Source organism: Leptinotarsa decemlineata, unplaced genomic scaffold (assembly GCF_025532065.1).
Source record: "Leptinotarsa decemlineata unplaced genomic scaffold, Ldec_3_MD MMD2_tig00000010_RagTag_RagTag, whole genome shotgun sequence".
NCBI lineage: Eukaryota > Metazoa > Arthropoda > Insecta > Coleoptera > Chrysomelidae > Leptinotarsa > Leptinotarsa decemlineata.
Genome location: NW_027412538.1, coordinates 9,462,925 through 9,477,175, shown reverse-complemented (window position 1 = coordinate 9,477,175; position 14,251 = coordinate 9,462,925). Strand labels below are relative to the sequence as shown.

The 14,251-nt window shown below is 36.6% G+C and overlaps 1 protein-coding gene across 2 annotated transcripts in view; it reads left to right on the top strand.

The window, feature by feature from the left end:
- The window catches only part of LOC111508741 (SH2 domain-containing protein 4A), a 75,827-nt gene that overhangs the window by 53,666 nt on the left and 7,910 nt on the right, over positions 1–14,251 (top strand). For both annotated transcript variants that reach the window (XM_074171402.1, XM_074171403.1), the window contains exon 2: positions 6,389–7,140. In XM_074171402.1, the coding sequence (XP_074027503.1) occupies positions 6,396–7,140 (745 nt within the window). In that variant the 5' untranslated portion in view covers positions 6,389–6,395. The remainder of the gene's footprint in view (positions 1–6,388; positions 7,141–14,251) is intronic.

The window sequence follows — 14,251 nt, the reverse complement described above, 5'->3', positions numbered from 1 at the left end:
GTTTAATTCATGAGTTTTTCAAATTCACTTCGAAAAGTATTCAAATTGATGTTTCAAATGTTAGGTTTTAATTTTTGTTTTGTTTCTAATTCACATATTGGCCACAGCGCCTACATCAAGGAAATAATTTATACGTACCTAGATATTCTACTTCAAAAAAGGAAAATTATCTTTATAAATCAACAATTAAGGCAAAATATAAATAATAGTTCAGTACCACCTCCACAAGCCACATAAACAACAGTTGTTTTGTTATTTATTTATATACAGGAAGATAGGTTAGGTCATATGTCACAGAATGTCTCGAAACTCGGAACATAAGTAAACAGCACGCCTCTGAAATATGTCATCTTTGTTTGTCTCATACAGGTAACGGATTCATTGTCCTTTATTAGCTATAACCGATGTTGCCAAATGGTGAAATAAAAACGAATCCCTTTAAATGTTGAATGCATTATTTAATTCCTTTTTTTGAGTATTTAAATAATTTTTTGAAGGAAAAGGTTGAAATGATGAGTTCAAAATGCGTTATTTTAGACCTCTTTTATGAAAACTACTTGATTTTCGTCAGGAGGAACATTGCCCATTACACACAAATTGTTGATTTACGCTATTTTACTAATTTATGACCTCATGATTTTATTACAATTATACATACGATATTGATGTCTGCAGTTTGATCTCTAGAAAAAGTTTTCAATTTTTACACTAAAGGTTCCAACCTCATCGTTTAAACCAATTTTTGTGAAAATCTTAGTGTTTTTGGGTACTTTCATCAATATGGCTTTCTAAAGATCTATTGAAACAAATGATAACATTACGTATGAGGAATCTGTGTCAATCGAAAGGGATCCGGAATTTGAAAATAAGGACTTACATGTTCAAGTTCAGCGAGTAATTTTAAATATTCATAAATGCTTGAAGAAGGAAAACTGTCACACTTAACAGTATGATATTGTGAATAGAATATGCGAGTTAACGAAACTATCTCGTTCGACAGTTCTTCGAGTCATTAAAATAGGGGATGTCATTGACCATGCAATGAAACGAAAACAAAGGAATAAAAAATTCGCAAACGTTGATGGTACTACAAAATATGTGATTCGGCAAACAATTTATGGTATATACCAAATAAAATGAAGTAACAACCTTGGAAATGATTTATAAATTACTCGACTATCCCGATTATAATTACAAATCTTTAGAAACTCTACGGGGTGTCTTATTGTCTTGTCGTTTCAAATATAAAAAAATTGAACAATCGGATGGTCATAATGAAATCGACACGCATTCAACTCCGAGATGAATATTTGAGGCGAATGAAAAGCTACCGAGAAACCAGCAGACATATAATCTACTTCGACGAAACTTGGTTTGATACCCATGATGTTGTCAAATATGGCTGGGTAGACGAAACCAAGTATTGTGCTTTGAACACACCTTCAAGGGAAAACGTGTTATAATTCTGCATGCCGGGAATGAATGTGGTTTCGTACCTAATGGTTTGCTTCTGTCGGCTAAAAGTATAAAAGATTCGCCTGCTGATTACCACGAAGATATGACTGCGGCTTTATTCGAAACCTGGTTCAGTGAGCAGCGTCTCCCAAATATTCCTCCAAACTTGGTTATTGTTATGGATAACGCTTCGTATCATTCTCGGTTATTGACTACAATACCAAACAATAACACAAAAAAGCAGATATTGTTGATTTCATGCGAAATCATGACATGGAAATACCCGAAAAGATTCCAACGAAAAAGGTATTACTGGCGACCATAAAACAACGTAATTTCAAAAAAGAGTATATTATTGATTCGATGTGTGAAACACGTGGTCATATTCTCTAACGTTTGCCTCCATACTATTGTGTGTTCAATCCAATTGAAATGGTTTGGGCCACAATGAAAGAAAGCTTGCGGAAATGTAATCAGTCACCGACTTTGAATGCTGTAGTGCTTGACAATATAAGGCGAGTGGTGAATGAAGTAGGTAATAGTGATGTCTGGAAGAACTGTGTGGCCCACGTTATAAAAGAAGAGAACAAATATTATGTGCAAATTCCCATAAATCCGATCGTTATTCAACCCGATGATGATTCCACCTCATCCGAATATAGCGAAGAAGAATTTTGATTTTTCTAGCAATTTTGTTGGCCTCTATTATTTTGTAAATATATTTTTGACGAGAATTCGGTGTGATTAATTGTGTTTTCATTGTATTTTAGAGTTTTCGACTCGGAAATCAACTACCTTGAATTTCGAAGTTTTTCATAATTACCCATTGTGGAAAAATTCAGTTGAGATAACTTTTTCATGGGGTGATCAATTGCTATGATTGTAAGAATGAGTAACTGAAAAACTACCACACTGAAAAATAATATGCCGACGCCTATGTCGAGGCGGGAATTCCTTCTCTGTGCTGTTTCGATTGGTATTGGAAATACTATAGTAGAAAGTGCCCTGTGCCTCTTCGCCTTTGATACTGTCAACCGCAGTTGTAGAAAAAACGTGAGACATTAAAACCTTCAGATAATTGCTAACAAATCCGGAAATACCAAATAGTATCTTTCAAAAATTTCATGTTTCAAAACACACATTCTAAACAGGAATTTGCTATAATCGTAAAAATGGGCTCTATGAGTGAGCTTACAAATAAATTACCAAAGAAGACTGACAAGAAAGAACAAATGGATGCATTATCAACCACACAGTTTTTCCTTTCAACAAAAAGCATTTCCTCATTTATTCTCTCTTAGCAAACTTTATTTTATCCTCTTAGAAATTCCATTAGATATCAAATGTAAATCACAGTCCGCCTGAGCGCGATACATTGTGTACTCCATGAAAGTATTTTTATTGTATAATTGTCAAGGTGAGCTTAGCGTGTTCTTAAAGGTTAAAGTAACTTTCACATTAACGGTCGAGCATTAAACGCAAGATAATTTTCTTATTGAACCGATCGGGAATTAGCTTTTATTGTATCTTTAACAATCAAAGTAATTTGCATGTAGGTTCATGTGCCAGAACAATGATCTCATTATGGGCGGGGTTCTTTTGTGTTGATTCAGTTCTAGTAAAAAAATACAGTCTTTGAATTGAGTGACTGAAAACTGTATGTGACTGTTGGATTTGAAGTCACAAGTTTTTTCCAGCCTCTCAGTATTAGGAACAGTACTGGCTTTTAGCGAAGTTGAAAACTTTTCTGAGTGGCAATAAGACATTAGTTTAAATTGAGACACACATGGTTTGAAAGTTACTTAGAGGGTAGATACTACTATGTAGAGGTTAGTAGAAATAAATCAGAATCTGAAAATTGTTCCCTCGAGGTTCCTTAGGGTTCTATATTAGGTCCACTTTTATATATAATATATATGTAAATGATTTTTATAGTGATCAGTTCGTTATGTATGCTGTGACACATCTTCATTGATAACTCAGGAAAATATTAAAGCCACAGTTAATAAAATATCTGATGAAATAAAAGAAACCTAAAAGTGGGTCTCAGACAATGGTCTCTTGTTAAATGAAAAAAACTGTGCTTTTGTGTTTTGATCATTCAAGAACCACTCCAGATCACAGTTTAATAGTAACGTCCATTATTGGATCAATTTAACAACAAGAGGAGACAACATTTTTGGGTTTGAAGATAACTTAAAATTTCAAATGGAACAAACATATTGATACGATTTGTAAAAAGATATCCTCAATGTCTGATTGTATTTAATAACCACGCTGGAATGTAAATAGATCACTGTTATTAATATACTACCATGCATACTTTCATTGTAACATTTCCTATGGTATTATAGCTTGGGGAGCATCTAGTGATTGGTCCAGAACACTCAAAATTCAAAAAAGAACCATAAGGTATATAGCAGGATTTACTAGAAGGACAAGTTGCAAAGTCACCTTCCAAAATCTCAGTATATACTGTTACAAGTATATTATACATTTATGAGATATTAAAATATGTAAAATCGCATATAACCAGTTTTCCCACTCTTAATGGTAATGAGAATTATAATACTAAAATTCCCTACAGTTGGAAGTGCCCTAACACACAGATTAGTTGTATCTGAATCATGTCCCAGGCTTATGGCCATTAAATTGTACAATAAACTTCCAAGTACAATAAAACATCTGGCTCTAAAACAGTATAACTATCAAATCAAAGAGTTGCTCCTGGATAAATCCTATTATTCACTCAAAGGATGTATGGATGATAACTCATGACCCTGTACATGTGTAACATTTCAGGAAGATTTTAATAACGATGCTGTTACATAAATAACAGATTATTTTTGGTTTTGACTATTATATATTATGTACCTACATGTCCAACATTTTAGGCCGATTTTAATAACGATGCCGGTGCATAAATAGCAGATTATTTTAGGTTTTGAATATTATATATTATATCATATTATCTATGTAAATTGTATATTGTGCCTCTAAGTCCAAGGAGTTTGTATTTGTACACGTTTTGACATACTCAATGTCATCTATAGATGATCCAACTGAATATTATTATTATTATTATTTTTTTTTCACCGTAGTGTGCTCTGGTCAGGCCCTATCTCCCGAAGCCCCGATACGTTCGGGAGGGCGCGCCAGCATTATCAATCAATGACCACTCCCCACACCGTGGGGTAAGTGATCATTGGGTCCGAAAATCATGTGCCATGGGGAAGCGCAGTGATCTAAGAATGACAGCCTTCTGCATCTGTGCGGCTAAGATTTCTGCCTTAGCGCGGCAAGCCCGTATGATTTTAAGATTCGAGAGTAGAGAGGATATCATTCCACCAAGGACTCCAATTATCAGAACAACCATCTTGACAGAGTGATCTGGATAGTCTGCGGAGTTCGAAGAGAAAATCTCGATATTTTATCCGTTTTTTCGTCTCTTTTCTGACGATATTCGTCTCGCCAGGAGCTGAAAACTCCACGACAAATATCGTTTTGGTCTGGTGGACGAGAATGACTACATCAGGCTTATTAGCTTGTATGAGCCTGAGGGTGGGGAACGAATAGTTCCAATAAATTCGGCACTTCTCGTTCCCCACAACGGATTCCATATCCCCCGGAGCGTAGGGCAACACCGGGGTCTCGTCAATACTGTAAGAAGTCCGTAGATGGTAATATAGCACTCTTAGGGCCGCGTTATGTCGATGGATATAGGCCGAGACCGCATATGCTGGACATGCTGATGGCAAGTGCATTAGGGTTACGGGCGCCTCGCGGTAGGCCCTGCACCTTGTGTCAGGAACCTCTATACCCATCACGCGACTGCGGTAGACTAAGGTGTTGAAGACACCATCCTGGCAAGCCGTTATGAACCCCTCAGTTTCCGACTTCAGTCCACTCGACCTGAGAAAAGCGAAGGTCAGGCGCTTTGATAAGCCAAGGTCTCCAATGTTATTGAAGAAGACCCCATGCATTGGCTCATCCTTGTATCTCCGCAGAAGTAAGGTGATTTCTGCGGCTTTTACCTGAGCTTTTTGCTGAACTGGTTCCAACTCGGTGACAGAGTTGTAGTCACCTCGTTCAGAGTCGAAAACTATACCGAGTTCATCAGCTGCTCGGGCAGCTGCCCTAAGGAGAAATGCTCCAATTCCTGCTCTCTCTTGGTCACGGACCATGCAGAGAAGGGGATCCGAACTCCTGACGATTTTACAGGCTGTATCCAGTACCATTCTGTCATGTAGACACTCCAAACTCAAAAGTCCACGGCCTCCCTGTTGTCGGGGGAAGTACAACCGTGGAACGGACGATTTGGGATGCAAACTCCTATAGAGATGCATCATTTTTTGGATCTTTACGTCGAGTTGATCGAGTTGATAGAGCTCCTCTCGACTCCACTTCACTACTCCAAACGAGCAGAGTAAGATTGGAACGGCAAACATATTTGTTGCAGCAACTTTTGTTCTTCCCCGACAGTTCCGATGACCAGATCTGCCGAAGTTTGTGCTGATATTTGCCGCGGAGAGAGTTCTTCATTGCTGTTACCTCTAACTATTATTATAATTTTTTGCCGAATTATGCGCTGGTAAGGCCCTATCCCCCAAAAACCCGATACATTCGGGAGGGCGCGCCAGCATTATCAACCAACGACCACTCCCCACACCGTGGGTTGAGTGATCATTGGGTCCGAGAATCATGTGCCCTGAGCAAGCGCAGTGAGCTAAGAATGACTGCCTTCTGCATCTAAGATTTCTGCCTTAGTGCGGCAGGCCGGTATGATTTTAAGATTCGGGAGTAGAGAGGGCATCATTCCACCAAGGACTCCAATTATCAGAACACCTACTATTATTATTATTATTTATTCTTATTATTAATTTTTAAGGGGATGATTTTCAACAATGATCTAATTTTAATTTTATTGTTGCAGATCCAAAATGTTGCAACAAATCCTTCGGGACATGTACGTCGACCCCGAAATCCTCGCCGAACTGGACGAGGATCAAAAACAGACTTTATTCTGCAAAATGAGGGAAGAGCAAGTAAGGCGCTGGAAAGCATGGAACGATAAACTTTGTGAAGACACCATAAAATCGAACGCAAAAAATAGCAACAAGAAGTCCGTGGAATTCATGAAGGGCTCAGACGGGGAGCCTTGGGTGTGGGTCATGGGGGAGCACGAAGACGACAAAAGCATCGAGGAAATCCTCAGAGAGGAAGCTGCGGAAAAAGCGAGACAACTCGCTGAAAAAGAGACTGAGAAAATCCGCGAGGAAATGAGGAAGGAAATGAAAGCGCAGCTCATATCAGACTACGTAGATCTTTCACCGAAAATTGAATTTCCTCCCCAGAAGTACGAAATAGAAACCGATATGGATATTTATTGCTCAGTGGAAGAGATTCAAGCGAAGATACACTCGAAACCTAGGAATTTGAATAACTATAGTTTGAACTACTACCCCGTAAAGAATAACAATAAATTTAGTTTCAATGATGCTGCGAATATCCCAGAAGAAGTCACGAACACTCAAAAAGTAGCTCAAAGAGTGGCGCTTTGGGAAAAGAAGTTTTTGAGTGATAAAACTTGTGAGATTTTCCAGAAGATTCAGAAAAAGCAACAAGAGGCGGCGAAAGAGGCTGAAGAAGAAGAGATAAAGAAGGATCAACTTTGGAGAGAACAAGGTAATGTTTCAAAATTGTATTCAGTGTTTTCTCTTCATTAAATTCAATGGTTGCAAAATGCATTTCCAAAATCCCTATCTTGCGCTAAAGGGCGCAGGAGGGTAATTTTTCAGTTTAGTGATGACCTGATCAGCGGTCTACGACTTCCCTCATCCGTTAGCACCACAAATGTATAGCTTGTGAAACAGGTCTCTCGTGACACATTTCGAAGAGTCGCACTCCAATGGATGACGGTACTATCTGCACCCACTAGATAGAAGATGCTCTCCGAATCGTCTCTGGCAACATGTAGTCATCCAGGCCGAAATTTGCAGCAATAGAATTGTTCCTGTGGAGTATCGTCTGTAATAGTCTCTAGCCATAATGGTATACTATGAGATTCCAGTTGATTATTCCATACTGAAGTTCGGAGGTTAGGTTGGGTGCTTAAGGTGCAGTCGTTCTACATGACCACATCAACATTCTTATAAGAGGGATGATAGATTAGATTCAGTCAGGCACGGCTTTTTAACTTGTTTTGGTAAGCCATCGTTTGAGCGTAAACATTTGAAGACTTGCTCAGAAAACGTTTGTTTTCTTTCCTAATGCAGATTCTGCTGATGTTACTCAAGACTTTGGTGCAGAATAGATTCATAGGATATCCTGCCTTGAAATGGCGATAAGTCACTTTCTGGCTACACCATCTAGCCTTGTAAGTTTATTAACAGGATCAAAAATTGGAGAACTTAGAAACTCTTGATTCGTTAAGTCGACGTTCATCTCCTCTGTATACTCAGGGACGGATTACTTCATAGCCCATAAATAGTCCCACGAGTAGAACCCCGCAATACCGTGATAAGGGTTTTTACGGTATCTCGAAGTGTCTGTCAGTAATTCTGAGTGGGCTCAGGTTGCAGATTGTCACCTTCAAATCATCTCAGTTGTAATAAAACCGTATTCCTGAACCAGATTAGACTTTTCTCTTCTTGATGATATTGCAAACATTGCTGGAAAATCCTTTAAGCTCTCAGGGAGCTGTGCCGAAGCGAAAGTTGCGCTTTGTGGCTTTTCTTAAGCGTTTCTGGAGTCGTGACCTCATTTAGTCGATCACTGCGATGCTCGCCTTGGCAGCTCGTACAGCGTCGTTTAAACTCTGCTACCCAATATTTTCCTGATGTAAACGAAGGAGAAGGAGTAGAATCCAGTTCAGCTTTTATATTGGTTGGGCTAAGGCCTTTCGAATTAAAGCATTGTATCACATAACGATGACCAATTTTCTCCATTTTCACATATTAACCGAAAACGTTCGCTATTGATGGCTGCCAAACAAATACTAAACAACGCAGCGTCTTCAAGCTTGAAACATACTTAATAGATATGTGCTTTCTAGTACAGTGATATTTTTTCAAACAACTACTGCCATCTCTAGATCAGGCTGGGTACTCCTGGAACCACCCTTGTAGTACTACTAATCTGTTAAGTGAGTTTTGGCTGCTTATCGTTTTTTGTTGAATATCAAATCGTAATGTAACTGGTAATCGGATGAATTTGGCTATGGCCGTAATGACTGGTAATTGTAGAACCTGATTGATTGAAATGGTTGCAAAAATTGATCAGTTGATTGAATATTGAAAGACATCTTCACAATGGTCGTTTTAACTTCTTTTGAAACAACAAATTTAAGTTATTGAAAGAGGTAAAAATTAAATGCTGGGCGGGCTGTCTTTCATCAATATGCACTGTATACAGCCACATTCGATAAAAACGTTTACAGTTCAATTTTCTTTTATTTTTTGCAACTTCAGAAACATTCGTTTCGGTTATCGAGCCGTGGTTTATGTATCGAAATTTATTTCGAGATAGGTCAACAATATTGCATAAAGAGATATCGGATATTATATAAGCGCGTTTGAAATACTTTATATATATTTTTTTCTTTTTGTTGTGTCCTGATGTAGGTAGTAATTGCCGCTTGAATATTAATTCACTCAAAGGATTCAATAATTTCTTCAAGTAACAACTTTTTTGAGAATGTTTTGCTGAAATGAAATCCAATGCATTCCCGTTCAAAGGAGCAAAATGAACTTATATCAATGTTATACTGATAAGGTTCCTATATAGGTACGAAATATGAGGGTGTTAGACAGTCCATTTTTTTAGTGTCTTCAATTAATCACAACTTTAATGAATTAAATTTTGTATTTTTATCATGAACAAATTTTATGGGAATTTTTTCTGAATAAACTGATTATATATGTACTATTTACTTCAATACAAATGAAAGTTGGCTGAGCCCCTGAATAATAATATAGAGATTAAATGACTCAAATCCTAGATGGAAACAATTTGTATTTTCATTTCAGAAAGTATATTGACCAAAATAACAATTTTAATGTTTTAATTGGAAATTAAAATACATTTCTCTGTACTCTATATCAAGATTAAGCCGGCTTGCCGCACTGAGGCGGAAATCTTAGCCGGACAAATACAGAAGGCTGCCAGTATTGGCTTCACTTAAGGAATATGATTTTTGGACCCAATGATCGTTTACCCCACGGAGTGGCGATGGTCATTGGTTGATAAAGCTGGCGCGCCCTCCCGAATATATTGGAGCTTCGGAGACAAGGCCCGACCAGCGCAACCTCAGGAAAATAATAATGATAGAAATTTTGTTGACTGGATCAAAGGGTAATTTCCTTTGATAAGTAAGTTTATTCAGTTTCCTAAAGGAAATTCTGAATAAAAATACAAAGGTCTATTAATATTAAACCGTTTCGTTTGTTCTTTCATACAACTGTCATAGTCGTCATATTTTCTGATGATTCACTTTGGTATTTTAGAATTTCTGTAGATTTTCAAATGAACTTTTGAAATACATTAAAACATGTATATTTGGGATCATGTGCTATCGTTATCGGATTTCTTCATTTTTCCTAGGACTAACCAATTTAGTAAATGAATATGTAGGTTCACCAACGATCTGTAACACCGCCCTTGGTGGAATCAAATGTGCCAAGTCATTTGAACACCTGTCATGAAAGTATCTATAAAAGAGAGACAAATCTCAAATCTTTCTTCGATGTTCTAGACTATCAAGGTTGCAAGTGATGTTCGTGTCTCCAATCAGGCTCCAGGATTGCTTTTTTACGGATGGAATCCAGCAGCTTCAGGTATGCTTAGGGGTGGAGCTCCAGACATGAGAACAATACTCCAATGAAGGTCTGATCTGAGCTGTATAAAGCATCAAAAGTTGCTGAGGTGTATACAGTTTTCTGGTTCGGGACAGTGTTCCAAGCTTTTGAGAAGCAGCCTTTGCATTTATCTTTATGTAGAAAACCGATACCTGGGTTTTTGTGACATTGAATGGAACCTGGTTACTTTCACTCCAATTCGAAATCACTAGCTCCTCAGTAAGATATGCAACCTCCTGTTGCCGGTGAAGATGTGCTTCGCAGCCGATGTCCTGGAATCCAAATGGAATGACGAAACAAGTGTGCTGTCGTCAGCAAAGCAATACAGTGTGTCAATTTCAAAACTCACAATAGACTATACCTCACGAACGAAAGGTGATATCGAAAAATGCTTGAAACCGTTTCTAGGATAGTAAGGGGGAACTAAAGTGACATGAAAGAGAACTCTCCCTCATCAACCCCCTAGGTCCCACCCACCAAAACACAAAAATATTAAATTGTGAACTCCTACTTGTGATACATCATTGAAAAGACTATAAAAAATGCTATCCAGTGATATAAATAATTGTTTGTTGAGTTTTAGCTTGAACACAGGATTATTCAACTGTAAACAACTTTAATGAAAATAAATATACAAATCTCAAAAGAATTAATTTAACTAACTTGACAATGACAACTCTATCAACAACTTTTTTTTTATCAATAAAACAAAACGTAATACATGGTGATGTAGATCAAATTCTTGTTCGTTCCTCAACAATAATAATTATACAGGGTGAAGGAATAATTGTGAAACTTTGGCTTAAATGGAATATTTAATGAGGCTTTTATTGAACTGCAAATTTATTAAAAATGTCAATTGAGTAAATGTTCAAAGTGGATTCCGTTGTTTGGTAAATAATAATACAGCCTATTTTCAAATTCTGCACGAACTTTGGCAAATGTTGTTCTTGTAATGGCGCAACATGCTTGCGTAATTCTTTCTCGCAATTCCCCAAGTGACTCAGATTGAGTTTTATAAACAACTGATTTGAGGTGACCCCACAGAAAAAAGTCAGGTGGCGCCAAGTCTGGTGACCTCGGTGGCCACTAAATGGGACCTCTCCTTCCAATCCATTTGTTCGGATAATTAGTATCCAACCAGTGCCTAACTGGAGCTGCATAGTGAGGAGGTGCTCCATCTTGTTGGAAGTGCAGCAAATCTTCGTCTGTAGCTAGGTTGCCTTGGTCGTCCCTTTGGTTCTCTGAGTTATGCACAATTAAAGGTTGATGGTGTTATCCAGCATATCGAGATAAATGTCGCCACTTAAATTGCCTGGTATGAACAAGGGACCAATTATAGCATCGCCTAATATTCCTGCCCAAACATTCAGTTTTTCAGGATATTGGTTGTGACCTTCTCTGAATCGATGCGGGTTCGCATCACTCCAGTACCGACAGTTTTGTTTATTTACATTACCATTCAGCATAAAAGTGCATTCATCACTGAAACAAATTTTTTTTAACATTTTCGGTTCAACGCGAATTCTTTCAGTCATGAGTTCACAAAACTCAATTCGTCGGTCTGGATCATCATCGCCTAGTTCTTGAAGAATTTCCGTTTTGTACGGGGTGAAACTTATGTAATTTCAACACCTTCCTAACCGACTCATGTGAAACTCCTGTCACTGCAGATGCCTGACGTGTTGATGCAAAATTTCCAAGGACCTCAATTTGGGTTGCTTCATTCAGTAATCTTGGGGCATTCCTTTTTTTATTCTGCACTGATCCCGTTTCTCTAAACTATTCAACTAAATCGCGGACGTATACGTGACCTACATTTTTGTCCGGATGCCTCTCATGAAATATTTTTAATTGTGCATAAAATATTTGAGCTGTTTTTGAATAACACTGGTTCTGGGAGGCAAATATGAAAATTATCTCCACGCGCTCAGATCGTACAAATGATGAAAACTAATGACATTTTAAAGTCTCAAACAAACCAAAAATTATTGACTCTGATAGAACCCAAAAAACAGATATTTCCAACTTGTTTTGCAAAAACGGCAAATTAAGTTTTTATTTAACAAAAAAAGTTTCGAGTTTTGTAGCATTACAAATAAAAAAGTCATAGTAAGTCAGCTGATATTAAAGTTCGTGCATACTTTGATAATAGGCTGTATTATTGTTTACAAAACAATAGAACCCACTTTGAACATTTACTTAATTGACATTTTTAATAAATTTGTAGTTCAACAAAAACCTCATCAAATATTCCATTTAAGCCAAAGTTTCACAATTATTGCTTCACCCTGTACAATTATATATACCATTGGATAGCATTTTTATAGTCTTTTCAATTCAATAGAATTGAAGTATTGAAAAAAAAATTGTTTATAATAATTTTTTTTAAATAAACAATTAAAAAAAGAATAAAAATTGTTTTTTCCAAAACCTTAAAGAAAAATAGAATGTATAATTAAAAAAAAAACGGTTCCTTAATTTTAATGATTAGTTGCAAAAAACGATTGTTAATTAACAAACGCATTTTTTTAGCAACAAAGACATTTTTTTAAGAAACCATTTTTTTTCTATAAATCATGATTTTTTTCAATAAACATAATGCAAAAAAAAATTGGAAATGCTTATAAACAATGTATTTGTTTATAATACATTTATTAACAATAGCTGTAAAAAATTAAAAAAAAATTATTAATTACTTTTTAGCCATCAGACATTGAAACAATAAAAAATTTAAAAAAAATTGTAATGTATTCTTTATAAGATTATAATTTTCAATTGTTAATAAAAAAATAGAATTTTTTTTTGGCAACGGTAATCTATTTTTTTGCCTATTAATAATTCACAACACAACAAAAAATATTTTTTGAATGTTTCCTACACTAAATTAGTCAATTTCTACTAATTTTGGGGTGATAAAAACGAAAATAACAATGAAAAATTTTTATTAGCTCTGGTTTTTGAGATACACAGTACTTAATCTTAAAGAGTAGTTATACTATACGTGAAAAGTGAAAGTACATAAAACAATATTGTTATGTTTCTTTTAGAATATTTTAAGTACAAAATTAATAAAAAAAAACATTATTCTTAGTGTTTTGAAAAATAAAAGAAGTTTGTACCACCAAATTTCAATTAAGTCCATCCGATTCATTGTAAGATCGCTGTCGTTTAGCTTGTCTTTTATAAAACACTTCTGGAGCATCCCTACACACAGACCAGCAGTAGTCTGCAAGCATTGCTTCATTCCAACGGCCCTGATATCTCTGTTCCATTAAGGCAATGTCTTGATGGAATCTTTCTCCATGTTCGTCACTCACACCTCCACAGTTTTGTGGGAAGAAATTAAGATGAGCGTGAAGAAAATGAATTTTTAAGGACATGTTGCATCCAAGCTGGTGGTAAGCTTGAAGAAGCTCTTTAACCAATGCTGTGAAGTTATCATCTCTTTTGTTACCTAAAAACCCATGTACAACCCCCTTAAAGGCTTCCCAGGCTCTTTTTTCATTTCCTGTTAAAATCATGTCAAAAGCAGGATCATTTACGATTTCACGGATTTGAGGCCCAATAAAGATGCCTTCCTTGACTTTAGCATCACTCAACCTGGGAAACTTTGCTCTCAAGTACTTAAAAGCTTGTCCTTCCTGGTCTATGGCCTTCACAAAGTTTTTCATTAGTCCCAACTTAATATGTAATGGGGGAAGGAGAACATCCTTAGGATCTACAAGAGGCTCGTAAACTACATTTTTCTCATTAGGGTTTAGGTCTCGTGTAGGCCAGTTCATTTTTTTATAGTGAGATTTTCTATCCTGACTGTCCCACAGACACAAAAAACAACAGTACTTGGTGAACCCTAATTGCATTCCTAGGAGTATAGCAATGACTTTCAGATCACCACAGATGTGCCACTTGTGTTGTTCATATTTGATTGATTGGAGAAG